At 40.5% G+C, this 26,843-nt stretch overlaps 3 protein-coding genes across 7 annotated transcripts in view; 1 reads left to right on the plus strand and 2 right to left on the minus strand.

Annotated features, from left to right (window-relative positions):
* jam2a (junctional adhesion molecule 2a) overlaps nucleotides 1–14,247 on the plus strand; it is a 22,035-nt gene extending 7,788 nt beyond the window's left edge. The window contains exons 2-11 of one of the 4 annotated variants that reach the window (XM_080878166.1): nucleotides 833–898; nucleotides 1,102–1,212; nucleotides 4,747–4,896; nucleotides 5,007–5,194; nucleotides 5,422–5,524; nucleotides 6,359–6,466; nucleotides 6,607–6,622; nucleotides 11,082–11,153; nucleotides 13,160–13,193; nucleotides 13,357–14,247. In XM_080878166.1, coding sequence (XP_080734292.1) covers nucleotides 833–898; nucleotides 1,102–1,212; nucleotides 4,747–4,896; nucleotides 5,007–5,194; nucleotides 5,422–5,524; nucleotides 6,359–6,466; nucleotides 6,607–6,622; nucleotides 11,082–11,153; nucleotides 13,160–13,193; nucleotides 13,357–13,395 — 887 coding nt within the window. In that variant the 3' untranslated portion in view covers nucleotides 13,396–14,247. The remainder of the gene's footprint in view (nucleotides 1–832; nucleotides 899–1,101; nucleotides 1,213–4,746; nucleotides 4,897–5,006; nucleotides 5,195–5,421; nucleotides 5,525–6,358; nucleotides 6,467–6,606; nucleotides 6,623–11,081; nucleotides 11,154–13,159; nucleotides 13,194–13,356) is intronic. The other 3 variants (XM_080878167.1, XM_080878169.1, XM_080878168.1) reach the window with 3 other exon arrangements.
* A 2,088-nt stretch (nucleotides 14,248–16,335) lies between these two features.
* On the minus strand, nucleotides 16,336–18,401 carry atp5pf (ATP synthase peripheral stalk subunit F6). Its single transcript, XM_080877618.1, has 4 exons — nucleotides 18,281–18,401; nucleotides 17,509–17,678; nucleotides 17,160–17,284; nucleotides 16,336–16,437 (listed from the first exon to the last, which is right to left on the minus strand). Exons 1-4 carry the CDS (start codon nucleotides 18,377–18,379, stop codon nucleotides 16,409–16,411), a joined length of 423 nt encoding a protein of 140 aa, XP_080733744.1. The 5' UTR covers nucleotides 18,380–18,401; the 3' UTR covers nucleotides 16,336–16,408.
* A 3,429-nt stretch (nucleotides 18,402–21,830) lies between these two features.
* Nucleotides 21,831–26,843, minus strand: part of appa (amyloid beta (A4) precursor protein a) — a 35,405-nt gene continuing 30,392 nt past the window's right edge. For both annotated transcript variants that reach the window (XM_080877530.1, XM_080877529.1), the window contains 2 exons: nucleotides 23,938–24,084; nucleotides 21,831–23,473 (listed from right to left, as the gene is read on the minus strand). In XM_080877530.1, the coding sequence (XP_080733656.1) occupies nucleotides 23,372–23,473; nucleotides 23,938–24,084 (249 nt within the window). In that variant the 3' untranslated portion in view covers nucleotides 21,831–23,371. The remainder of the gene's footprint in view (nucleotides 23,474–23,937; nucleotides 24,085–26,843) is intronic.

Genomic DNA, 26,843 nt, shown 5'->3' on the forward strand with positions numbered 1-26,843 from the left:
GTTTCCAGGAACAATGGCAGGAAAGTGTGTGCGTGTGTGTGCGTGCTTGCAAGGGCGAGGGAAGTTAATGAGCTTTCAAGAACGTATGAAGAAGAAATCCTCTTTTAGCCAAATTATAAGTTTTTTAGAAGTTTTGAAAGCCATAATGTTCCCCAGTACCCCAGAGGCCCATTCAACATTTATTCTGTAATTTCCCAGCTGTGCAGCCTTCAGTCTGAAAACCTTTTTCAGGCTGAAGTTAGACTCTCTGTGTGTTTTAGTGCTTTTCCTGTTCCTGCCTTCACGATTCCGAACTGCTTCTCCATCATACGTCCTTCACCCATCCTTAACCTCTAATTAATCACAGGACGACCAGACAGTAATCCTCCCCTTAAACCAATCAGCACGCAGGAAACACAGCTGCTTCCTCTTCCTGTGTCAATGACACACTGATATCAGGGAAACCCAAACATAGGTAGAAGCTAATGCCTACCATACATCAGGTTAATCTGACCCAGCCCCCCTCCCCAATGTAATGACTGGTGACTCTTTCTATCTAAACATACAGCAGGCTGCTCCTTAACCCCGCCGGATTAAATCGACGGAGGGAGTAATCCCGTCCTTAACTCCAGATATCCTGGAGAAAGACGACTGACGTCTTTACCTCAGACAGTGGAGCAAGACACCAGAGACGGCCATTAAGTATTCTCCTCTTGCAGTTAGCGGGCAATGTGGAGCACTTTACCCAATTCACCTTGCCCCCTAATGGATGATGAGTGATATTGCATTCTGAACTGCTCTCACCTCTCGTTTTATCTCCCACTCTCCCTCCCCTCTCCTCCTCTTTCACCAGGTTCCCCCTCTGTTCCTGTCACAGTGACGACCAACAGACATAAAGTGGAGGTAGAGGAGCACAAAGGTGAGGCGGGGAAATAAAGCAGCCCTCCTGTGGGCCGCTTCCACGTTTTGGTCTTTTTTGGTTTGTTTTTTCTAACCAAGCTTCTATCTGATTCTCTCTGTCAAAATAAATCATAAGGCTATAAATAGCCCAAGCAGTTAAAAATGCCACTGATCCTTTGCTGCTGTGGAATAAATATCTCATTGGTCACACTCCCTCTTTAGATGCAGTGCTGTCCTGCATATTCTATACAGAGAAAGACCAGCAACCGCGCATCGAATGGAAGAAGAAGGGGAAAGACGTCTCCTTTGTGTTCTTTGGTGGAAAGTTTCGAGGTGAGAAAGCATCCCGTCGCTCTCCATCTTCTCGGTGAACAAACAGGACATTTGTTGTAATCAGCTTGCAGTACCAGCTGGATAGGGTGTGCCACACAAACCCCCCCCCCCCACAAAAAACAAAACACTTGGGTACGGGTGAGATATTTCACAGTCTATGTGTCTCTTGTCCTTGATCTCTCATCTTTATGTTTTAGGATTTGAATTTAATGGGCGAAATAAATAATGAATCCCAGCAGCTTTCACCCGGGCCAGTCGTTTTTAAAGGCGGTGCAGTTAGCCTGACAGTTTTCTCAAATATGTCAAGGCTTTGAAATGCCTTTGACCCATCGCTGCCTCTTCATTGGCTGCTTTACGGCTGAAGTTAGTTTTAAAGGTGCTATGAATAGTTACTGTGTTCATAATGTGAGGCTGCTTCTTAGAAATTGCTGCTATATCTTGTGAATTCATGACAAGCCTTGCCATGGAAGTCGTCCTTATCTCTCTGAGATAACAGCTTTTTGATATGGAGTTATGTAAACTGCACGACTGCGGATTGTAAAATTTATTATTTTAATTTCAGCTGAGATATCATGTTATAGTTTACTGTTTTAAGAAAAATTCCCCAGCCCCTTAGGTAGAGGGGATTCCCCAACCAGGAGTACTTGATGTAACCGGGACATATATGTGGAAATGTCAGTTTAACTGTTTCAATTGAACAACCAAGTGGTGGTAAAGTTAACAAATTGTGTGGGGGGAACACACCAAAAAGAACCCAGGAAGGATTAAAAATAAATAAATGAATAAATAAGTAAATAAATTAAAAAAAAAAAAAATAAATAAATAAATATATATATATATATATATATATATATATATATATATATATATATATATATATATATATATATATATATATATATATATATAATGGTCCAAAAATCAAGAGGAAGTTCAAATAGGCTACTATATGAAAGTATTATCTAATATTACTAATAAACAAATTAGCTTAACATAATAGATAAACACGTAAAACAGTGGCTAGCTAAAACGTATTCCTAGCTTTTAAAATGTTGGCTAACCGTATTGATTAACTGTTAAGCTAGTAACTTAAAATATGGATAAACAGTTGAAATGTTTAGCTAACCACTGGTAATGTTTAGGCGTAGTAGCTAAAAGGTATGTATGAATAATATTGAAAGTAAATACTGGATACATTTGAACACCAAAGGTCACAAAAAGGTTGTTGGGAACCAGTTTCTTAGGGAGACAACAAGCTAATATTTGGTCAATATTTGGTATGGCCACCTTTATTCTCCATCACACTCTTTGGCAGCTTTCTTGTCATGTCTCTAAGAAGTCTTCAGGAATTATTCTCCAGGCTTCTTGAAGGACATCCAAAGAAGAGCTTTGGATGTTTCTGCCCTTTGTTCTGTTCTCTGTCAACATGCTTCCACACTGCTTCAGTAATGTTGTGGTCTGAGCTCTAGGGAGGCCAATCCATGACTCATAGTGCTCCATTGTGTGTTTTTCTATCCAGATATGCTTTTACTGCATTGACGTGTGTTTGGAATAACTGTCATGCTGAAAAATGAAGCTGTTGCCAATAAGATGCTTTCCAGATGGTATTGCATCATGAATCAAAAACTGATGGTGCTTTCCTCCATTCATAATTCAATCAATTTTTGCAAGATCCCGAGCACCACTGGCTGACATGCAGCCACAAACCAGATGGCTGTAGACACTGTCGTACCTTTCCCCTGACCTCCTCTGTATATACTGACAATGATTTAAACCAAATATCGAATCAAATAGAATTTTTCATAGATTAAACTAAAGAAATGGGAACAAATGAGGCTGCTAGTAACAAAGCGCCCAAGTTGTCTGTTATGTGTAGACACAACACTGGTTCATCTCTCAAGTTAGGTACTTTTTTCACTCTTGAATAAGTCGGCATTAAGTGGGTTAACACACACACACACACACACACACACACACACACACACACACACACACACACACACACACACACACACACACATAAATCCTTCTTCTGAGAATGGTCAGGTACAAGCACTGGATTGAAAATGAGTGAAAAAGCAGCCAAATAAAAACTTTGAAAGACCTTCAGAAAGCCTGAAGATGTACTGTTCAAAACAACTTTAAAGGCTTACAAGAAAGTGTGGCTCCATGGAAGGAAATGTAAAGGAATGAAGGGTTATCCAACACTTGCACAGCGCTACATCATTGGAGAAAATGCATAATAGTTTTCTAAATTCTTAAAAGTTGATTTGTGTAAGTTTCATAGTGAATACAGAAGGATTTCTTGTCTTGGCTAAAAACCTAACCTGATGAAATCCCTGTAACTAAAGCCATTTATTAGTGCAGTGCGAATACCAAGTAAATATAGGACCAGTGTTACAGATACCAATGCTTGAAAGCAGCTTATGTAGGGAAGAGCAGTGTTTGATCGTTTATGAGATGAATCCTCATCAATTTGCAAATTATTTTAATACATTTTAATGTTATTTTTTGCAGTAAATTTAGATAACTACTAAATCATTGTGATTTTTACTTTCCAGCTAATTTCAGCTTTTCGTGTATTTTGAAACTTTTTTTTTTTGGGAGACCGGAAATGTAACCGTGTCTGTCTCTATAGCACGTTGGGTCCACTTCTGTTGTTTAAATGTGCTACAGGCTATAAATAAAATAGATGTGACTGTCAAACACAAAAAGGTATGAGGTACATTGTCTTTCATTAAAAAAAATATAACATACTGAACCTAGCAGATAAAAACAAAGCATCAATCTTATCATGCTAGCATGTCTCTAAGACAGGGGTGTTCAACTCCAGGCCTCGAGGGCAGGTTTTAGATCTCACCCTGGGTCAATACACCTGAATCAAATCATTAGTTCATTACCAGGCCTGCGGAGAACTTTAAGACATGTTGAGGAGGTCATTTAGCCATTTAAATCAGCTGTGTTGCGTCAAGGACACATCTAAAACCTGCAGGACACCGGCCCTTGAGGCCTGGAGTCGGACACCCTGCTCTAAGACCATCCAACCAAAATATCGGTAGTATCGGTATCAATATTTAGATCGATCCACCCACCTTTACCAGTGATACACACAAACTCCTGACGATGAAGTAGAGCGTACAACAGGCTGGACACAGGACAGCCACTCGATAGCTGTACCAGATTATTACCCACACACAAACATGCACTCCGTGGCTGTCTGATCAGACTTGGACATTTGCGTTTTCACATACACCTCCATTGGGTAATGTCTACAAAAGTCCAGCTGCATGACAGTATAAGAAATCCTCAGTGTTGGGTTTACAGCGACTCAAAATGTCTCCAAATTATAGCAGTGGTTAAAAAAAAGAAAACATTTAATAGTAGATTATTTTACTCATGCTGCAATTGTTCAATTGCTACTGGTTATTAAATTTTGGGTGGCAGTATTGCAGACCGTAGATTATAACATGCAGTGGCTGTAGCCCACAGCCATGGAAGACATTTCCACTTCTGACCTTCTATTCTTTCTCTCAGGTCCCTTTGAGGGCCGGGCGACCATTGAAGGAGCGACAGTGACGCTGAAAAAAGTGACCCAGGAGGATGCTGGAGAGTACCGCTGTGAGATCAGTGCTCCTAAAGACTCTGTCAACCTGGGCGAGACCAATGTAACGCTTAAAGTCCTAGGTACCACTGACTGAGATGGGAATCTGCTGTAATAAGAACATTCAGACTATTTTAAAGATGGGAATGTTTTTTGGCTTACATTGGTGTGATTTTTCTGCCCGTTCTTTTAGTGCCGCCTCAAACCCCACTCTGTGAAATCCCCAGCTCAGCAGTGACTGGCTCAGTGGTACAGCTGAGTTGCAGGGACCAGCACAGCATCCCACCTGCCACTTACTCCTGGTACAAGGACAACCAGCCAATGAACCCGCCCCGTCATTCCAACGCAACCTATCTAATCAACTCGCGCACAGGAGTTCTGGTGAGACAAATAAGTGTGTGTGCATGCAGATAAAGAAAACCAGGCAAATGTTGCACACTGTAGTATCGTGTAAGCATAAAGATGCTTCTGCTGAGTTGCTCTTCGGTTTGATACAAGGTAGCATTCCTGATTCTTCCTCAAGGACACGTCAGGACAGAAGACACTTCACTTTAAAGCGTGCTCTTTCTAATAATAGAGGTTTGTTGGTTGGTTTTTCTCTTCCACAGGAGTTTAAATCTGTAGCCAAAGAGGACACTGGCCGATACAGTTGCCTGGCATCCAACGGAGTGGGACTACCCAAGATGTGCGAGGCCAAGCATATGACGATAGGTGTGTGTGTGTGTGCGTTTCCACACTAAATCCCGCCTCATCCCCCACACCTTTCAGCACCAGACAAAATCAAGGATGCAGTGGAGAGGAAAAGCCCACTAAGTTCATTCCATCCTGCTTCTAAAGTCTGGACACATTTATAGCCTAGCCTACAGTTTGAAGAGATCCTGTGGCCAGTGTGGGCCAAATTACAAAATATAAAACGACGCTGTTGATGAAAATAAGTGCTGGGCTTGTTAATAAATCATGTAATGTGCTCTACGTTAATGCACACTACCATTTAAGCACTTTAAGTAGACCTGTTATGCTCATTTTCAGCTCCATATTTTTTATTCTTGGACTGTGCAGGAGCAGCTGTGCTTGATTTTAAAAAGTAGTTTATTTTACACTGAGCCTGGTGCAGTCCATCTGTCTGAAACTAGCTCCTCCCACTTGCTTCCCATTGGCTCATTAATGTTTTAACAGCAGGTGGGTGGAGCTTTTGCAATCACAGATGGCCATATTAGGGGTTGCTGCTCTCAGTGACATCACACAGAGCCACGAGAGGAGAAGCCTGTCTAAAACAGAGCATTTACAGCAGTGTGTGACCTGAGCTTGTGGCTCACAGGCATTACTTGTTTAAGATGAGCGTTCATCATTGTAACTGTATATATATGACAAAAAGAAAAGCATATTAAGTGGACTTTATTAAATTATAGGAACGCTGCAGTACAGCTTCCCACTTTAGGAGATTACTTTGCTTTATTTGCTGCTTCCTGATTTATCTTGTGTCTCGCTGCTTCAATAAATTAGCGAGTAAACAGCTCATAATTCAGTCTTCATTCACACTTCCAGAGGACGTCAACATCACAGCGATAGTGGCAACAGTGTTGGGGGTCTTCCTGGCCGTGCTCATCTGTGGATGCGGCGGTTTCCTGTTACAGAGGAACGGCTTCTTCAGCCGTGAGTTTGTGTGGCTGTCTTGGCAGTCCGATAACCACTCCACAGTGCACCAATTAATATAGAAACTGTTTTCAATTCCCGCCAAAAAAAGAATGACATTGACTCTGTTTTCTCTTCCACGGTCCCGGCTCATTCATCAGCAGGACACAGAGGAAGGTAAGAGCTTTGTGATTAAATTAACATTGATGTGAACAAACACAAGCTAATATCTTACACGCTGAAGTCGAGGGGAGGCGGTGGGGAGGGGTGGATTGTTGTTGCACTTAGCCGGCCTGTCTGCATCTGTGTGCTGAGTCAGGACTGTATGGAGTGACAGCTGTGGCTGTGTGTGAGTGTGTGTTTTCATTTGAGATGCAGCAGTGCCTGCTTTTCAACTCACTGGGTCATTTGATTGGCGGCAACAGATGCAAAACCCTGGGAAAAAGTTTTTTTGCTATTATTTTGATTGATTTTTTTTTTTTTTTAGAATTGATTTCCACTTCCAAGCAGATGTACTAATGTTGAATTCATGTCAAAATACAGCCAGACAGATGACCACTCCACCCGCCTCCTCCCTCCTCAAAACAGGGCTGTGGGGGAAACAATCAGTGCTACATAATTATGGAATAATTACAGGCTGTTAATCAGCAAGAAGGAAAATATTGGCAGTAGAAGGAATTATAGGCAATTAAACTGATTGGACGGGTAATTTGAAAAGGATTATTTGGATATTGAAGAATGAGAGTGTGGCATAGCTGAAGGCGCTTACACCCGTCTTACAGACACTGCCCTCCAAACACACCAGAGTGGGTGTAAAGAGGTTCCAGAAGACACAGAGACATAAATGCATGGCCTCGTATCCCAGGTCTGACTCGCCTGACTTTATGTTATTTGATTACTGGCTTGTTACTGCTTGGAGTTTGATGGGGAGTCAGCGTAGAGCTCTCCTTAAAGCTGATGCGAAAGCTCTTTGTCTGGGTTAAAGTCTGATGCTTATCCTGCTGAGCTAACTGGAGTTGTCAGTGTCAACTTCCTATTTATAGAACAGGCTTCTTCACAAAGAATCAAAGACAATGCGACATGATTTCTGATGCACCGATAGTGGGTACAAATTTACTGAGCGGCGATGCAGATCTAGATTGTGGCATCTAAGAGAAAAATGGTCCCTCGGGCACCTGGTTAGATGGATGAATGTTATTTCATGCTGAGGACTGACAGCGGATGTGTTTTCAGTCGTCGTAGATGAATGTTGGTTGAATGAAGCACAGTTCGGACTGTTCTGGCTTTTTTTTTTAGGATACTAAAAAGCGTAGCTGCGGTCACATTTAGTTGCTCACTTAAGATCCTGTTGGAAAATATTAGCCAAAGAAGAAGGAAACAGTTTACTTCTTTTATTTCAAATGAGGCACTAGTGATTTCACAGTGTATGGTGAATACTTGAAATGATCGGTTGTAGTTAGAGCTGGGCGATAGAACGATAACGATATGTATCGCGATATAACTTTTACTCGATAGAGAAATTAAGCTATCGCGATAGACCTCGCCGCTCTCGTCCTCTTAAAAAAAAAAAAAAAAGAACAGCCAATCCAAATTAAGTAGCGCAGAGCCGAACCAATCACAGCCGCAGCGTCACGTCACGTGACTTGTTACGTACAGCACAAGTGCCAAGCCGCACGTGTGTTTGTTTGGGAAGCAGCCAGCGGGTAATGAAGGAAATGAGTGTGCCGACTAGAAAAATCAACCGAGCGTGACCGAAGAGAAAACAGATGATGGTTCCAATGCCGGAGAGATTGTCGAACGGAAGAGCCATAGAAGTTCCGTAGTGTGAAGGTATTTCGGCTATTTCAAGTCTGACAAAAAACAGAGTTGCGCACTGTAAATTGTGCCGAAAGCAAGTCTGGAAATACAATAAACTGGTGCATGCTCAATACCCACACGTACCTGGGTATTTTTGAAAACGCAGATTTTTTTCTATGCGTTTGCACCTTTCGTCCACACGTAAAGCGGCGTTTTTGGTCACTGAAAACGAAGATTTTTAAAAACTCCGGCCAGGGTGGATATTTTTGAAAACTCCGTTTTTGCATTTACGTGTGGACTAGAAAAACGGAGAAAACGCAGCGTCAAAGATGTGCGCATTTTTTGACGTCACACTGTGCGCCACGTTATTGTTTCTGTGAAATGAATTTCTACAATACTGTTACTGTTAATTCTACTCTCTGCAGTGTTTAAATGCTTACATATACACACAGTTACTGTCCGTCCACACATACGACTCGGTTCTGCTTCTATGCCCCAGCTTTGTTTACTTTTTCCCACCGAGGCTTCTAGACTTCTGATTGGCCAACATTTCTGCACGGTTAGGAATCTAGCTCCACCTGCTGCTTTGGCATGTTCATAGCAGCGTTTTCCTTCATTTCTGCCTTTATGTGTGGACGGGATTATTTTTTAAAACGAAAACGGAAAATCTCCGTTTTCAAAAATACCCGTGTACGTGTGGACGTAGCCTCAGTCTCTGACTGGAAGCGCTAATTCGTCATTCGGCTTTTGTCAGACTAAAGTAACTGTTAAAACTGTTTGAAAAGCTAAACTAAACAACAAGGAGAGATTGAGAATTTCCTTTTAGTTCTCAGTTTATTTGATATTGACAAAAGTTAGTCAGTTTTGTCTGTTCTTCTGTAAAACAAACTAAGATTTATTTTTAGAATTAATATTTTGTTTCTAAGTGGAATTGACAATTTAGTCTGTTTCGTTTGTTCTATTTTGAAACTTAAACGCTTTAGCGGCTGCCTTTTGTGTAGTTTGCAATATTTGCCTTTATTTATCTGAAAAAGTCTCATGTTCCTTAAGTACATCTACCCTGTTGAACTTATTATGGGAAATAAATATTTAAATAAAAACAAGCTGCTGATTATTTCACATTTTACTTGTGAGCAACGGCGCATTTAAATCTTACAAATATAGTTATTTGGCTTATATCGTGATAGATATCGTTATCGCCTGAAATGGAAAAAAACATATCGTGATATGAAAAAATCTTATATCGCCCAGCTCTAGTTGTAGTAAGGAACTAGATATAGTACAGGTCTTTAAAGGTACAGTCAGCTGTACACATAAATATGCATTCTTTGGTGTTTAGTTTGTGGAGTTAAGGAGGTAAAGCAGGAACTGATTGGAAGGTTGGTGCTTCGATCCTAAATATCCTTGATACTGAACCCCAAGTTGCTCTCAGCTGCAGTCGTCAGTGTTTCAGTGTTTGATAGAAAGCATAGAGCACAGTTAGTGGAAGCCACCATGTTCTCCTCCATCCTAATTACAGTGGCTGAAATGGACATTGCCTGACCACGTGTAGTCCACTAATGATGGAGAAGAGAACTCATGGCATTCACATGCCGCAAGCTTTGCTTATGTTTTTGATTCCTTGTGTTTTTAGTTAGTCTACCATTCTAGCAAGACAAGCTTTTTTCTGCATTTAGCAGTAGTTTGTTATTAAATCAGTTCAATCCAAATTTAAACTTGATTTGAATTTTAATTCATGTGTACAACTTCAGACTTAAATATGAATGATCATACCTATGTTTAATCATCTGAGAAGAGGTCTCCCACACCAAAGAAGTGAAAACGTGAAGGAAAGAGTTAACGTGACTGGCACTTCATGAACAGGCTTATTTATTCCCGATATTGTCACAATTACTTACTCTCAGCTTATTAGATATTAGCTAATGTTAGGAGGGTAAGAAAACAGAAATCAATTGCCTGTAATCTGCAGTCTACTGACACCTAGTGGTGAGATTTTACACACTGTGCCTTTAAAGGGGCCTAAACTGGAGCCTTGGGTAACTCCAGCTATTAAATGCATTGCTCAAACAAAAGGCAGTCACACAGTTTGAGCTTTTTAATACTGCGGTGTTGGATTGCTGCATGTGATTGGCTGCATGCTTGCTGGTTTATGAAATGTCATTCATAAAGTGTGCTCAAATAAGCTTGAACATCTTGGTTTACTTCTCTATGTAATTTAAAAGTGGGCTTGAACATATTAGTTCTGCCTATTTTGATTCTTACTTTTTCATTTGGGTTTCCAACGTCTGTTGGAATTCAGGTCATTGCTCAAATATTAGATGGACTATTAGGACTTCTACTACTAGTAATATTATTCCAAAGATGAGAGTTTAGAGGTCTGGCATTGCTAAAAACTACACACAAATGACCATAAAACACTGGTCAGGGTCATTTCTTTGCTTGTTTTGTTGCAGAATGACAGAATCCACTATGATTCAACATGCCTGACTAAACCTAAGCATATGAGTGAATGTCATTGTTGTCCAACCAGCAGTTCCAGAGACATAATTGGTTGGGCGCCTGTGCATGTTAATTGTGGTATCTTTTGGCTTTCCAGGTATAAATCTGAATGCACAATCCTGTGGGGTAAATTTAACAGAGAGCTAAATGCATGGAATAGAAATCAAATGTGGAGGTTGACAGATTTAGGTTACAAATGTTCCAGCTTTCCAAACCAACAGTTAAGCTGCACATCTTTACGGATGACTTCACACTAATACTCACACTCCAAAGCATGGTGTGCAGTACGAGTCCACGAGGGCATGCTTCTTGTTAAAGCCCATGCCCTGACCCCCCGCAGGTCATTTTGGATCTCCCAGTGTCATGGTGCAGCCCACATCAGCAGCCAAACCCTGCACAGAGCCGAGGACATGTGAGTGTGGCACATTAGGAAATAAAATAAACAGACGTAACTGCTTCGCAGACAGCGAGACTTTGGAGGAACCGCAGAACCTGACCCACCATTAAAACCATATGTTGTTTTGGCTGTTTGTGTTTGGATTAAACAAACGAGATAACGTGTTAATTACTGAGCTTTAGAGGTGCCGGTAAGAAGATTTCTTTTGCTCACAGAGAGCCAAGCTACTTGTTTCCTGTCTTCATTTAAAGCTGAACATCTTTTTGGCTACAACTTTAAATTTACTGGCTAAGTTATGGGTTATTGATATTTTTATTTTTTCCCTGTGAAATAGTTTTAATTTCTTAGAAGAGGATCACTTCCAAAAGACTTATTTTTGGAGGTGATTTCGAGACTATAATTAAAGCCATAGAGGTTGATGTGCCAGACACTCAGCAAGCCAAATGCATTACACAACAGTTCACAGCTCCGCTAACGCGATCACTTAGACTTTTAACACCGCGTGCCGCTGCAACACAATACTGTTGCTGAACAAAAGGACCTTTGCACATCTCTGCAGATGCAAACAGTTCACGATGAATGATTCCAGTGTTCATAAATGGCGTTTTACAGCATCTCTGATCAATTCCACATTATTTACAGTTAAAGAAAATGAGTATGTCAAACGTACTTACAAGTCAAAGTTGACTATGTGAACTTTTTTGTTTTGAATGGTGAAAACACACCTACAGTTGGATGTATGCACTAAAAGTTCCCTCATCTGGAAAAACACAGGTTCTTCGGCTTTTAGTTTCAGATTGAACACATAATTGTTACATTTAAATCACATTAAACTACATTAAAGTCTTCTCTGATTCAAGATGTTCGCAGATTCTGGTCGAAAACTGATTTTCCTGTGAACAAAAATTTGGTTTTCATTTGCCAGTGAGTTTGTGTAATGAACCATTTAGGGGAGGAAATGAGGTCAAACATCATAAACGGAAGCAAGAAGTAAAAATTTCAACAGTTTTGATGAGGTCTCAAATTGGCACCAATTTATCTCCATTCACAACCCAAAGAAACGTAAATATAGATATTTTTAATTTTCAACCTGATTTTTTGAAGCTGCAACTTTCACTGAGCGTTGAACTCGTGGCAGACAAAAGGGCAGCGCTCTGACCATCATTCAGCCTTGATTGCTTAATCCTGTAACACCGAGTGTGTCATATTTGATACACGAGTTTTTAAGATCTCTACATCTCCGAGGTGAGGTAAATTGCCCGATAGAATTTTAAGCATTAAATGTCAATGAAGCCAATATAAGTAAAACTCATACATGCAAGTTGTTTATTGTTTTTAATTGTCAGACATCTGGATAATCACTCTGTTAAAGCTCCACAGGATTAATTTTCATACATATATTATATATTTAAAAAAAAAACAATTAAATTGCAACTTTTCAATGTGCAAATCCCTCTTTTGCACTATTTAAAATGACTGTAAATGTGGAAGAAAGAAATTCAGGGAGCTGTTTTTTAACATCGAGCTTGTCATGTTGAAAGGAGATCAATAGCACTCTCATAGCTGTTTATTCAAACAGGAGACGTTAGCTTGGTGTAAAGATCGGAAATGAGAAAAGCATTACCCCGACTCTCTCCGAATCGTATCTGCTTACAGGCACATTTAAAGCTCTGATCATCACCACGGTTTTCATAATCCCGCCCCTGTATACCACAGCAGTCTATAGAAATGGCTGTAACTCCTAAATAATTAACAAATTATTGTTAGAGCAATTAAAGTCTGCACATCTTGATTGATTTAAAAAGGTCTCTCATTCTCCAAATGCACATACACAAGCCCTCCTGCGACAAACTGCAGCACTTTCCTTACACTTTGCTCTCCACTTTGTTCCAGTGCTGCCTAATGACGAGCTCGCTCTGACTGTTCTTCCTACCTGTGTTTGCCACGTGCATTATTAATACAGGCGAGATATAACTCAGGTTAGAGCTGTCAGGTGTTCTTACCATGTTTCTGTCTTCCAGGTCCAATGTCAACTACATCCCTCCACCCCAAGAAGTAAGTGTTTGTTTTCAGGTTTGCTTCTTTCCCTCTCACTTTGCCTAAATGTAGCAGTTCGCACTTACCGGATGTTTGATGTGTGTGTGTGTGTGTGCTTTTTAATTTAAATCATCAGTTTATTTAGCAAACATTAATACTTGTTTTGTGTCCCTCTTCTCAGCCCCAGGATTTTAAACACACACAGTCGTTCATGCTCTGAGAAGCTGGTCTTCTTCTCCAAAAGCAAAACAAAAAGAAAAAAAAGGTGATAAGGTGCCAACACTGGATTCTGATTTTGTTTCGGACTCAGAACGAGCTCTTGATCTTCCAATACGTGCTAATTTCAATCTTTATTCCTCCGCCAATCCTTCCGGATGGTTGATGTCAAGAAAATCTGCAAGGCTTCTTTACTCTGGCTTTGCTGTGTATTCGCCTCTTACATTGATGTCTCCTGCTATTATGGGATTAAGTACAGTTTCATGGTACTCTGCTTCCCCCTGGTGGTCAGATGTTGAATTTGCAATTGATCTTTTTTTTCTCAGTATAAATTTCTAAGGCTAACTGCTTTAATTACTCAATTTTTATTTTTTACCAAAGACTGATGTTTAATTTGATAGATTTCTTGTCTTTAAAAAATTGAATCATGACAGGGAATTCTCCTTAAAGCCATAAGGGAAGCATCTCAGTTGTTTTCAATAAAACTACAGCTTACCTCAGTCAGTATTTCGTCTTCGACACTGGGACCACTCGTGATCTTAGTAAGAACAAGAAGCCACTTAACAATAACGCTGAGGACAACCCCATTCCATCCTGATGTGCCTGCATGGTCTTTTTTATAAATATACATATATACTATATACCTTGTGCCTTTTTAATTTGTCTGTCTGTCATATTTATCTATGGATCACAGTTCTTTTTTTGTAAAAAAAAAATTTGCCTTACTTTTTTCTTTATATGTCTTTATATTTCTGTGCCACTGATTATCAAATGGAGTGTCTGTTTTTAGGCTGTGTGAATGACTTCAGAGTTTTATTTGAATAGTGTATCAGTAATAAAGTTTTTTTCTACTCAAGCCCATGTTTGTTATTACCGTGTTTCCAATGGTGGAAAGAATGCAACACGAGAAGTAGCTGCCTATACACTAGAGGTGGCATGTTTTTCAAAACCACAAATTACGTCAAGTTATATCACATGTTGGGGGGGTTGGCAACAAAATGAGATTTTCAAGCATAACACTGTCACTAAAACCTGCCTGTAAGGCAGTCTGCTATCAGTCTGAGATTGAATGGGGTGAAGTTTGCAATTACATACAATCTGTTTCTGATGGTACAGCAACTTCCTGTGATAAATCACTGGAAATTACACATCTGGTGCCGTCTACATGGACAGAAATTCACCTTTAACTTTCACATTTGTGCTCAGTACACTTTCCGATCTCCACACTTTGCAATCACAAGTGGGCATGAGTAAACAACAAAAGCCACTGAGTTTTTCTTCTTTTGTAGATGTAAGGAGGTTGCTGTCCTGGCTTTATTCCTGTGACTGAGCTGCTAGCTAGCTCAGGTAGCTTTGTCGAGCTAAGTGCATCCAGTGTTGGATGGTTTAGCAGTTTGCTCAGCTAATGTTATAACTTTACGGTGGTGCTGATTGACTTAATAAAAGACCAATATTTGGTGTTCCTTTACCGATACGATATCATCAGGCAAAATATTGTGATACTACGCTGTATTGATTTTCTGCGCTGCCTATAAAATCCTGTAAACAACCATTAACTTGCACTTCCAAAGCCAGTTACTGATGCAAACCCCATGTTTGTACACTGTAGTAACCAGCTACCTACTAAAGCATCATCTCAAAGTCCTTAAGCATTTGCTGCCACTTTTTATATCCATGTTTGATCAGAACCAAACGTCACTCGCTTTTTCACCATTTTTACATTAGCTTGTGTTTTTATCATCCCTGCCTGCCTTTACCAGCCGCAACACTCAGGTGTTACATTAATATAGATATGGATGTGTTTGAGTAGTTTTCAGAGTAACAGCACTTCTCCCACCGCTGCAGTCAGCACAAGCATCAACCTGACAAGAGGAATTATTCATGACTTCTACTTAAAGTGACAAGAACGTGTAAATCTAATTAAGTGGACTGCAGATTTATCAATGTGGAAAACTGGTAGTTGCATTATTGCTTTATTCGTCAAACTAACTGCATCATCTCTTATAATGCTCACAGTCTCTGCTGTATTCCCATAGATGGCTACAGTGAAGTGCAGCGGCCTCGGTCGGCAAGACTTTACATTAATCTTTCAAGTGATAATCTCCCAGCAGACCTGTTCCCTCCCAGACAGGTTAACTGAATATTTCCAGAGTTGCTTTTCTCCCCCTCTAACAGAATAAACAGCAACATTTTTAACCCACAGCCATGACTACATGCACTTCTATTTCTTTTCAGTGTGTTTAATGAAGCCGTGCACTGCTTGAAATCACAGCGGTAGATGTTGGTACATTTTCTGAGCGCAGCTTTAAAGGCTGGCTGCACAGTCTAAAAAATTTAGGCACCAGGTCAGACAGAAACTTGCCCTTTCTGATGCTATTTTGGGGTTTCAAAACATTCATCACGGAAAGGCTTAAATGCATCGCTGACCTTGTCATAACGGGGAACGCTCAAGAACGGTGCAGATTGACAGCCAGTTTGCATCTAGGTCAGCCAACATTTGGCTTGCTGCTTTTTGGATATCTACATATAAATTAAAAAATTAAATTAACTGTGCCTCACCATATGTTCTGGGAGTGTCACTGCAGCTGGATGTCTTTCAGTATTTCTAATCAAACCTCCTTCGAGTTCTGAGCTTGTTTGCATTTGTCCAATCCGACAAACGGTTATTTGAGGGAAACTGCTATTAAACATTTTTCAGCTCCAAAGGAAAAAGTAAATAATGTTGACATCTTTAGTCTTTTAATAGTAGCCCGGGGACAGATTTATAGACATGCAGAAAATGTGCAGGCCTAGTTATACAAGTTCCTAAGCAGCCCTCATTTCCTGGCACAAATTCATGGTTTGAGGGCGAGTGTCTGGAAATTAGTCATTCAGATTTTTAGGTCCAGATTTTACTACACAGCCTCAATCACAACATATTTATAGAGTCACAAAGATCTCGTAGTTCAGTCCACTATCTTTTTTATTAAATACAACATATTTTGTGACAGGTAGGAGATACACAACATGCACATCATTCACTTGGCGCCCTCGTCAAACTTCGGCTCTGCAAAAAAATAGACAAGATGGAAAAAAATGTGAATCACTTCCTCCTGCACTGCAATATTAGTGATTATTCTGACATCTAAAACAAAAATAAAAATAAAGGTATAGAAATATACAAAAAGTGGCTACTATTAGCTTCATCAAAAACACATTGAAGTTAAAAAATAAAATCTTTCTGACCCAATTTCAAGCAAGTCATCTGGCTGTGTTTGATGACAACATCTACGCTATTTATAGACCCAAGACTCAAATCACAGACTGCCTCCTCTGTAGCAAAGGCATAAATATTTATGAAGGGAACAACTGTGGCATAATAAGCACATGCCATTGTCACTGTAGTCCTGCGCCTTCTCGATAATCAGTAACAAAAGGCACAGTTTTAACCATAAAATAACACGTTTTAGGCATTTGCTTAAATAACACAAAACAAGAACGACCGCATTATGTCAGTAACCCAAAGATTCATTTAAACTGGAAAGAAACAAATCAAAACATTTTTACAGGCTTAGTGCCTCCAGTGCTGTAGTGGTAAGCGAAAGGTCGCTGGTTCAACTCCAGAGACACAAATCCCCTTTGAAATGAAGTGCTGTGGGACCTACCCACTGTGGCGACCCCTTGTGGCAAGGAAACCTTTAGTGATAAATATTTTTACCTAAACTGTAACTACAGTATTAAAGACTATTCAGCAAACTGCACTTGCTGAGCCCATGAGCCCAAACAGACCTGTGAATTTGAATTCAGGGAACTTGTTGAGGTCTCCTCCTCCATATAGTCTCTGCAGTTTGATTACTTCTTCACCCAGATTCTTCTGATAAGCTGGACCTGCATCCACAATGCCACCAGCAGTCCTGGGAGAGCAAAGGCATCAAAAAAAATGTTCAACATTCTGAGCACGATTGCAGCAAGAGGAGGAGATGCTGTTTGAACAGATGTTAGTGAAGTGCATGCCAGAGCGCACCCAAAGGACATTTAAAGTTAATGTTTTGCCAACGGCTGACCTCTGAGCTGGAAGTCTGTTTGCTAAACTTTATTCAAACTTGTCTGTCAGTGGCTGGAGGTATCACCAACTCACTTGGCCTTGCTGTTGTAGTCACGGATCTTGTCCAGGAACAGTTTCTGGACGGGGTCGAGCTCCTTGGCCCGCTGGAAGAGGACAGCAGAGATGCCGATGTTCCTGCGCAGGGTCAGGCTCACGGCAGAGCGCAGCACGGAGGACAACTGGAATAACCGGTGCAGAGCCATCTGAAGGAGCCAAAGCGTCGAGTTTGGGTGACATTTAAACTGATTTTGGACGAAATGTGCTGGTACAAAGTACTCTGAGGGCTTGAAATTACACCCCTCAATAAGTGATAAACGCATTTTTTTTCTGCGTGTTAAAGTCTTTAATTCCGCTTTCACATGGACATGTTTGCTATCTTTTACTAATTCCCTATCAATCAGTACCACTAGCTGCCTTTAGCATTAGCTAGTTCACGTCAAAGGCAGAGCATAGCTAACTAGCACACTCAGTTTGCTACTAACCCAAACACCCAGTCTATAGAAACAGAGTTACTATAACTACAAGATGTTAGATCGGCTTTACTGAGTTGCTGCTTGCTGGTCAACACTTGACGTTTCCTTCATTCAAATGACAAAACAGCGGCTTATGCTAACATGCTAAGCTAGCTTTAGCTGACACTAGGGAGCGTTCGGACATTTTTATACGGTTTGATGTACCGCGGTGTGTTACACCACCGCTCTCACCAAACGCACCACCGTGCACGTATCTGTGTACGCAGAGCGTCGTGACAGAAGAGGTGAAGTTAAATGTTTGATAGCTTTTCTTTTTAAGACACCGTACTCACCTTGGATTTGACACCCAGAGCAACAGAGCCAAATGTGAAGGACCGCGGTGAATTGTGGGAGTTCGTTGTTGACAGGAGGCGTTCGCGAACGTCACGCATTAACTCTATATGCGCAGGACTGCGCACGCTCAGTTTGATCTCAAATTACAGTCGAAAGAGGTCAACGAAGTTTGACTTAAAATGACTAACAGAAGCATTTTTTCTTGCTAAATTAAAGTGACATGGTTGTAAATGACTCTTTCTATTGAAAATCTCTACTATGGCCTTCTAATTGGCCGTGGAAAGATGTTCATTTTATCACATTAATGCATTTCTCTTGTTAGTTTACTTCTTGCCGAATTCCACCTTCACTGTAACTTAGCTATTGTGTTTATGGAGGAGTCTTTGAGCCACCCCTATCTAATCTTGCTGTAAAAACTGGAAATAGTTATAATCAGTTTTATTCTTCATCACAGTCTGAGCTCTCTCTGGCATCTTTCTTCTCATGTCTTTAAGTAGGCTTCAGGGATAGTTCTCCAGGCTTCATGGAGGACATTCAAAGCTTTTTTTGGATATTCCTGCACTTTGTTCTGTTCGTGGTCAAGATGATCCCACACTGCTTCAATAATGTTGAGCTCTGACCATGACTGATAGTGTTCATTGTGCGTCTTGTCTTTTTAGGTCTGTTTTTATTGCATTGGCATTGTGTTTGGGATCACTGTCATGCATGTCATGTAAAATGAAGCCGCTGTCAGTCATATACTTTTCACATGGTAACATAATGGATGAAAATCTGTTCTGTCAGTATTGACAAGCTCTCCAATGCACTAGTTGAATTCAGCACCAAACCATGACAAAGCCTCCATGGTGGTTGGACACACTGACCTCCACTGTACACACGGACAACAATTTGAACAAAAAATACACATTTTGGATTAGTCACCCCATCAGACTTGTTGCCATTGTCCAGTTCTTTACTAATTTAGCATACCTAAGCATTTTCTCAAGAATAGCTTCCTGGCAGCCACCGTCCCAGTGAAAAAAATTCTAATAAAGCTTCAGTGAACATTAGGTGGACCAAATGAAGGGCCAAATGCATCTCTCAGATATTTATTCCAATTTTGGATATGGCTCACCTGCTGTAGATAATTTATTGAGGCCTACTGCTTCTTCTTTTGTCTTCCACTTGTCCAGTTTCCTCAGATTTTTTTAAGGATACATTGCACACCATGCTGACATAGCCAACATTTCTGGTTAATTGCTCTTTGGGAATCACATTGTTGGTCAAAAAATATAATTTTATGCCTGTTAGGCTGTTATCATGGATTTAACCAAAGAAATGGGAACCGGTGATTTGCTTTTGTAAGAGGCTGCTGGCAAAGTGTCTCAAGATCCAATTTAAAATAGTATTTTTGCAAAGTTGTCTTTTATGTGTCAACACAAAATTGGTTCATACCTTGAGTTAAATGCCTTCTTTATGCTTGAATGTTTCATAGAAGGTCATCAAAACAACAAAACAAAAGAAAGGTTGGCTCATTGGAAGCAAAACAAAGAAACGAGGGGTGGCTCAAGACTTTGTAGTCTAGTTGGCAAAAGTATTAAGGTAAAAAGGGTGGGGGTAAACAGTCAAAATTGTTAGCCATCTTGACGTGTTTAAGCTAACTGAAATTATGAACTAGAAGCGGAAAATGATAGTGTGGTTTTAATTTAAATGCTTTGCTCAAAGTACGCAGTAACATTTGAAATAGCTCAACAAAAGCATGAAAGTGAAAAGTGAGTGAAGAGTTGAATTGAATGTGTTCACTAAACAAAGCGGAAAAAAATGGTGAAAGTGGTCAGTAAACAGTGAATTACTTTTAAATGGCGGAGTTAAAATTAGAACGTCTGCCTCCTTGGAAGCAAAATATAAAGAAATGATGGATGACTCAAGACTTTGGCCCAGTACGGTCTATCACTCACTGTGACATCTTGGCTTGTCCCATGGCCAACTTGGCAATTTTATTTTAAAAACTTGTTTTCCCTGACTTTTTAGTGTTTAGTTTTGACTCCGCTCATTTACAGAGTTACATTTGCCAGAAAGTCACAAAGTAGCCAAAATAAAACTCATAGATATGCAGTTTAATTGTTGCCTTCTCACAGTGAGGATCAGGTCCTGTTCAAACACTGCCTGTGTTCCAGTTAACCTTTAACAAGATGACCTGGGTTCAGCTGCGTCTGGAAGTTAAGACCCACGCCGGAGCAACACTCTGAATCCCTGTCAGCTCCACTCTGCTGTTTTCTGTCTGAGAATGACCTTTGGCCTCCTTACCCAAGATAAGAAAAAATGTCCTTGTAGTGGGGCCACTCTTTTGATATTTAAAAACAGACAAATGTGAATTATTAGAATTAAACTGGATGCTTATGCCTGTTTTTGAGCATTAATAGTAGAAACATCACAGAGACACAGCACTTATATGTACATTCAAAACTTTATTATGGAATACAGTGTAGAAAGCATTTTCCCAGTCAATGCAAATGGCCTGCACAATATTACACAGTGGAAAACAAAACCAATAAGATAACCCACAGGAAAAAAAAAAAAAAAAAAAAAAAAAGTAAAAGAAAGATAATCCTGCTTCCTCTTCTACTCTACTGCCCTCTGTTGGGCTTCTAATGAGCACCCTCCGAAAAGCACACACACTCATCCCTCTGCAGCCCCCATATCTACATGTTCTACTCGCCATTTCCTCACGGATCTCAGCGAGAGGCCACAGTGCGTCTCCTTCCACACAGTGTTAACACGGTGACCACCCGTCAAGCATGAGCTGACCTGATAATGCTGAACAGGGGCTTCTTGCCTACCTCTGACCAACATTGGATCACTGCTTTGCCCCCCCACCCCAAGCCCCCGGATTTGCCGTCAGCTCTTGATGGTAAATCCCATCATCATCATCATCATCATCATCAACGCTGCCTTTCAGGAGTCAAGTGTGAGATGATGGCAGAGAGGTGAGCAGCATGCCTGAAGGAAAGGGAAGTCGAAAGAGGAGGGAGGTGCCGGGGTGGGGGGGTGAAAATCCATTATATATACACACACACACACACACACACACACACACACACACACACACACACACACACACACTGCCTGCCTGCCTGGCTATCCAACCGGAACTGCAAGTCATTTCCTCTCTACCTCCACCACCTCCTCTTCTCAGAACTCCACCTGTTCTATCCGCAGAAGAAAAAACAAAACCAAACAAAAGAGACTGCGTCGGCTTACAACTGGATGAACCACCAGACTAAAAATGAAAACACGTACACGCCGAGATGATCTTAACCTCCATAACAGACTCCTCACGTGTTTCCCCGCCTTCACCCCCACCCCCCGCCTTCCCCAAACAACATACACTCTTAACTGACATACGATGCCCTTATTAAAAAAAACCTAGCATGAAATGATCAAGAAACCAAGAGGAGTGATTTCCGAAGCATTTAACACAATATACTTCAGTGAACGAGAATAATATACAGAGATGAAGCCGGCTCCCTCTCCTGCAGCTTCTGGAAAGTAGCAGGATTTAAAAAAAAAAAAAATATATATATATATATATATGTATGAGGATCACACTTAAACGGCAAAAGGAGGAGGAAAAAAAACAAACAAAAAACAAAAACATATCTTTTAAATGTGTTTTTTTTCTTTACATGATATCAAAGCAGAGCCCGTTCATCTAGATTTATATATATTTTTCATCATTGTTTTTAAAGTCACGTGATCACGAGAACATACTAAATGTACAATCTTGCTAGAATGACAATCTATAAGTGAGAAATGATCTCGAGAGAGAGCAGCTGTAAGATCTCCATGTGGTGGTGTTTTGTTTTTTCCCCCCTTTTTATTTTCTTGAAACTTCCAAATCCTGTTGTCATTGTTGTCATGCACTACATAGGAACAGCTAAGACTTCAGCATTACTTCTGTAACATTACACGTAATTTAAAAAAAGGACTTTACATCTTTTTTTTTCCCCTCCGTTTTCGGTCTTTTTTGAAAAACAAAACTGGAAAACGATAAAGAGAGAAAAAAAACAACTTTAAAATAAAAACAGCTCATTCAGAATACATGATTACTACCGTCGTCATAATCATCAACATATTCACCATCATCATCAGAATCAGCATCTTCAGATATCCTTAAGAGCCTTGTGTGACTTAACACAGCCCAGCTGTTGTATGAATGCACAAAACAAAAAAAACAAAAAAATTAAGGGAGAGGATGAAGGGAGGGAGGAAGGGAAGGATCCAAGGAGTAGGGAGGGAGAGGAGGCTCATTTATACTCCAGTGTAGACTGTAGAGAGTGTGCAGTAGTGGTGCAGTAGGCGAGGAAAACACTGGGCCTCGTAAAAATCATGGTGCTGCTATATTTCCAAAATCATATAATCATTACGAATACGCAAAAACAAAAACGATTCAGAGGAAACTGCTCGATTCTGATGATTCTGCATGCAACAATTTTTTAAATTATTTTAATAACAAAGGCCGTGGCCAGCATGCGTCTAAACACCCTACTGATCAGCGGTCGGATCTGCTTACAAAGTCCACACCTAAAAGCGACCCGAGCCTAAAAATAAACATAATAAACCCAACTACACACTGGCCCTGAATCAGTGTTGAGAGAGAGCGAACGTGTGCTCGTCTTCCCCAAGAGAACGGGTTTGTTTCCATGCACCGGGCAGGGGCTTTGCTTGTTTTAAGGTTTTTCTTTCCCCTCCATACATCAGCAGGCCCTGACGGAGCAACGTATAAAAACTCCTTCCTTTAATTAAAAAGGCGTCTTGCTCCAGTAAAGTGAACAAACTTGGTGCAGAGTGGCTTGGCCGCAGTGTAAGAAAAAAAGAGAGAGAGAAGAGAAAGAAAAAAAAAAAAAAGACCCATGCTACAGTCGCTCCTTGTGCTCGTAACTGACTATTTCAGTCACTTAAAGATCCGTCTTTTGGTTGAAGGGAGGGCTGGGGAAGGGAAGAGGAGGGAAGGTAAGGGGAGGTGACGATGTGTGGGATGAGAATGGTTTGTGTGCATTTGTTGTTGTTTTTTTGTGTGTGTTTACGTATGTGTACATGTGATATCCTCCTCAGTTCTGCATCTGCTCGAAGAACTTGTAGGTTGGGTTCTCGTAACCATTCTGCTGCATCTTTGACAGGTGGCGCTCCTCGGGGGTGACGGCAGCATCCACCTGGAGGAGAGCCAAGGGGTGGGGGAGACAGAAGGGGAGGGAGGTTACAAGCAAAATAGGTCCTGTGGCGTAATGTAAACACAATTTACATTTTAAGACCTTTTTACTGCTTCTGGGAAAACATTAAGAGTAACCAGGCTGCGCTGGCTATCGTATTTTTTTTAATTAAACATCTAATGAAAGTTCTGAAATGATAAACACAGATAATTAAAAAAAGAAAAGCAGGAAATTAATCGGTAACAGGCTTTAATCCAATTATATTTACCAAGCAGATATAATTAAAACTAATTTTTTTGCACAGCTTAGCATTCGTGCAGCACATTTTAAAGCCTTTATCAGCGACACAAAAATCTGGATACTTTGTTTCTACGTGGTGCTGCACAAATGGCTTAAAAGCGCCAGTGCATGCACAGCATCCTCCTCACACGCCACACCGACGAACGCGCGGGTCAGCTGTTTCTCACCTCGATGACTCCGTGGTGGATGGAGGTGTACTGTTTCTTTCTCAGCATCACCAGGGTGATGACGATCACGGTTGCTATGACGACGCCTCCGACCATCAGGCCGATGATGGCGCCCTTGTTGGAGCCCACATCCTCTGCGAAGAAGACCTGTGGGTGCCGAGCGGTCAGGTGATCAGTCAGTGGCACAACACACAACAGATTGTGTGAATTTAAGCGATATTCTCGAGGTCAGCACTCGCTTCGTTTCCTCACATCTTTTGCTGTGCTTGCTGGGTTTAATTACATCTCCTACCTCTTCTTGTCATTTTTGTCATTACGGAGTCAAATTTAGCTTGAGAATAGCTGCTCGGGAACAAAGACAATACACACACGCACACAAAAAAAAAAAAAGTGAAGACGACTTGATGTGGGCAGCTTTTTTTGGATGGAAATATTTTCTTACTGCGGATGTCGAGTGATTTACAGAAAGAATAGCACAGCATAAAAAAAAAAAAAAAAAAAAAAAGCATCAATGCAATGACGCAGCACCAACAGAACACTTAAAAACACACACACACACACACACACACACACACACACACACACACACACACACACACACACACACACACACACGAAAACTAACTTCTGTCAGAGTGTGACAAAGTGGCTAGGACAGAATTAATTTGCCATTTGTCACTTGCATATATTGTTATTTTGTGTTCTGTTATTTTTACAGTCAGCCATAATGCTTTAATTTAGACATTGCTGGTGTAACTTCTCTTAACACACACTATCCTGGGTTTTGTTTGTGGTAGCAGTAGTTACATCCTTTACATCCATGCATGTGTTTTAAAGCAAACACTACTAACCATCAGATCATCTGAATTTTCTTCTGTTTACAGGCACATGTCTGTTATATTATGTTTCTTTGGTTATACTTACCATGGTGTCCATGTTGTGCATTCAGGTCCTATATGTGAGACAGGTGTATGGGAAGGGCCGCCCACTACTTCCTGTTTATATAGGGTCATGAGGTCAATGATTGCATCACTGGGTGTAACCAAATGGAGGGTTTTTCATTTTGTATAGTACTGTTTGTTTTCTTTAAAGTAGCCTTTTGAGTTATATTGTATGCAGTGTTTTACTTTAAAAACCATTTAGTTGAGTAAATGAGTTTGTCAGTTTCATGCATGACTTTATTCCTGTTCTTTGTTTAGAATTGTATTATTTGGTTTGACCTATTTTGTTTCAATGGTAGGGACTAACGAGGTCAGGTGTGGGCAAAGTCTTGCCAGTGGGATTTTTGTATGCCTGATTGATTGTTTTATGGTAAAAGGGAGATGCTAGCAATAAAGTATGCTTAAAAAGAACTTCAATTGTCTGCTAATGCTATTTACTTATCACCTTCCTTGCTGCTTAAGTTATGCTACATCACACAGAATTTGCAGATTTATGGATACATGCAATTCTTTGAATGGTCACTTGAGGCTGATTCCAAGAGTGAGTATATCACTGTAAACTACTGTGTTAAAATGATTGGCAGCGACAGAGCCAATCTATTATAGGACCAATGCTGATGCCTGGTGATTAAAAAATCTGATATACTGGTCGATATTTCTTTGCTTTAAGCCACAAAAAACATGATGTGTTGTGTGTAGTTATTTATGGTTTCTTACTGAGATAGCACGTCAGTCCATTTTAAATGTAATCTTATTCTACTGTCACAGCTGGTCATGGATTACTCATATGTAGTCTCCTTAGATTAGCTGGTTGTTGTCGTTTTTGGCATTTCAAACGCATCATCACAGCGATCAAGAAATTTACAGAGTGCCCTACAGGGACAACTGGATTTTCCGTAACGCCAAGTCACCCATTATTAGAAGTGTGTCCACTTTGACAAGTAGCTGTAGCATAACTGCTTGCGAGTCACTGAACTGAACCTTCTGACCACATTTGTGGTGTTGGTGCCTTTTGGATTTATCACATAAATAATTTCTGTACAGTCACCTGAACTAACAGTCCCCTCATAGTTCTCCAGCACAAACTGCCATATATCTGTGCCTGTGTGATGGACCTGTGCAGTTTAAGGATGCAGATTTCTAACCAAACCTCTTATTAAAAACAGCGGGTAATTTTGCACCCTGGTCGCTCCAAAACAGGAATTCCCATCGTGTTACTTGTGCCGTCTTTTATAAGTCGTCTTTGGTTTAAGGTCATTAACTTCCAATTTGAGATTTTTAACACTCACATTACTTTGGTTGTTTATAAGCAAAGCAAGTAAATGGATAGAAAAGTAATAATGGGTTGAAAGCAGAGCACAGCACTGATGCACAATGACTCAGCTCCAACACAAAACTATTAAAAAAATAAATAACCAAACAAAATGAGAGCTTCAGCACATCTGTCACAGAATAACGGGTGCTCGGTGGGACTGATTTTTCACATTTTACAATGATAAATAGAACCTTCACTGAATGGGAAAGAAAAAAAGAAAATAAAAACACCTCCTGATATCTTCAGCAGGGATAACGGGACAGAAACCTCCTCAACCGGCACAAAATTTTGCTACTGTGAATATCAAATTAAGGAGACGAGTTAAAGAGGCAGCCTGACACACTGACTGCTCACTGTGAATGCCAAAAATGTGATATGTAATAAAATGTAGGGATTAAGGGATTTGAAGCCTTTAGGTGAGAGGAATAAGGTACGTGGATTTGGATTTGACTGAGGATGGATTGAGGGGGGTTTTTTTGTTCTGGGATTACAACACTGGATGAGATTAATGAGTGCGTGCAGAACTTAGCGATATTAACAGCATCAAACTTCCCCGATCAGAGGGCACAGGATTCATTTATTTATTTTTCAGAGAGGAGCACATCGAGTGTGACGCACGCATTATCACGGATGTCTCCATGGGCACCTGT

This window comes from Rhamphochromis sp. 'chilingali' (genome assembly GCF_963969265.1).
Source record: "Rhamphochromis sp. 'chilingali' genome assembly, chromosome: 3".
NCBI lineage: Eukaryota > Metazoa > Chordata > Actinopteri > Cichliformes > Cichlidae > Rhamphochromis > Rhamphochromis sp. 'chilingali'.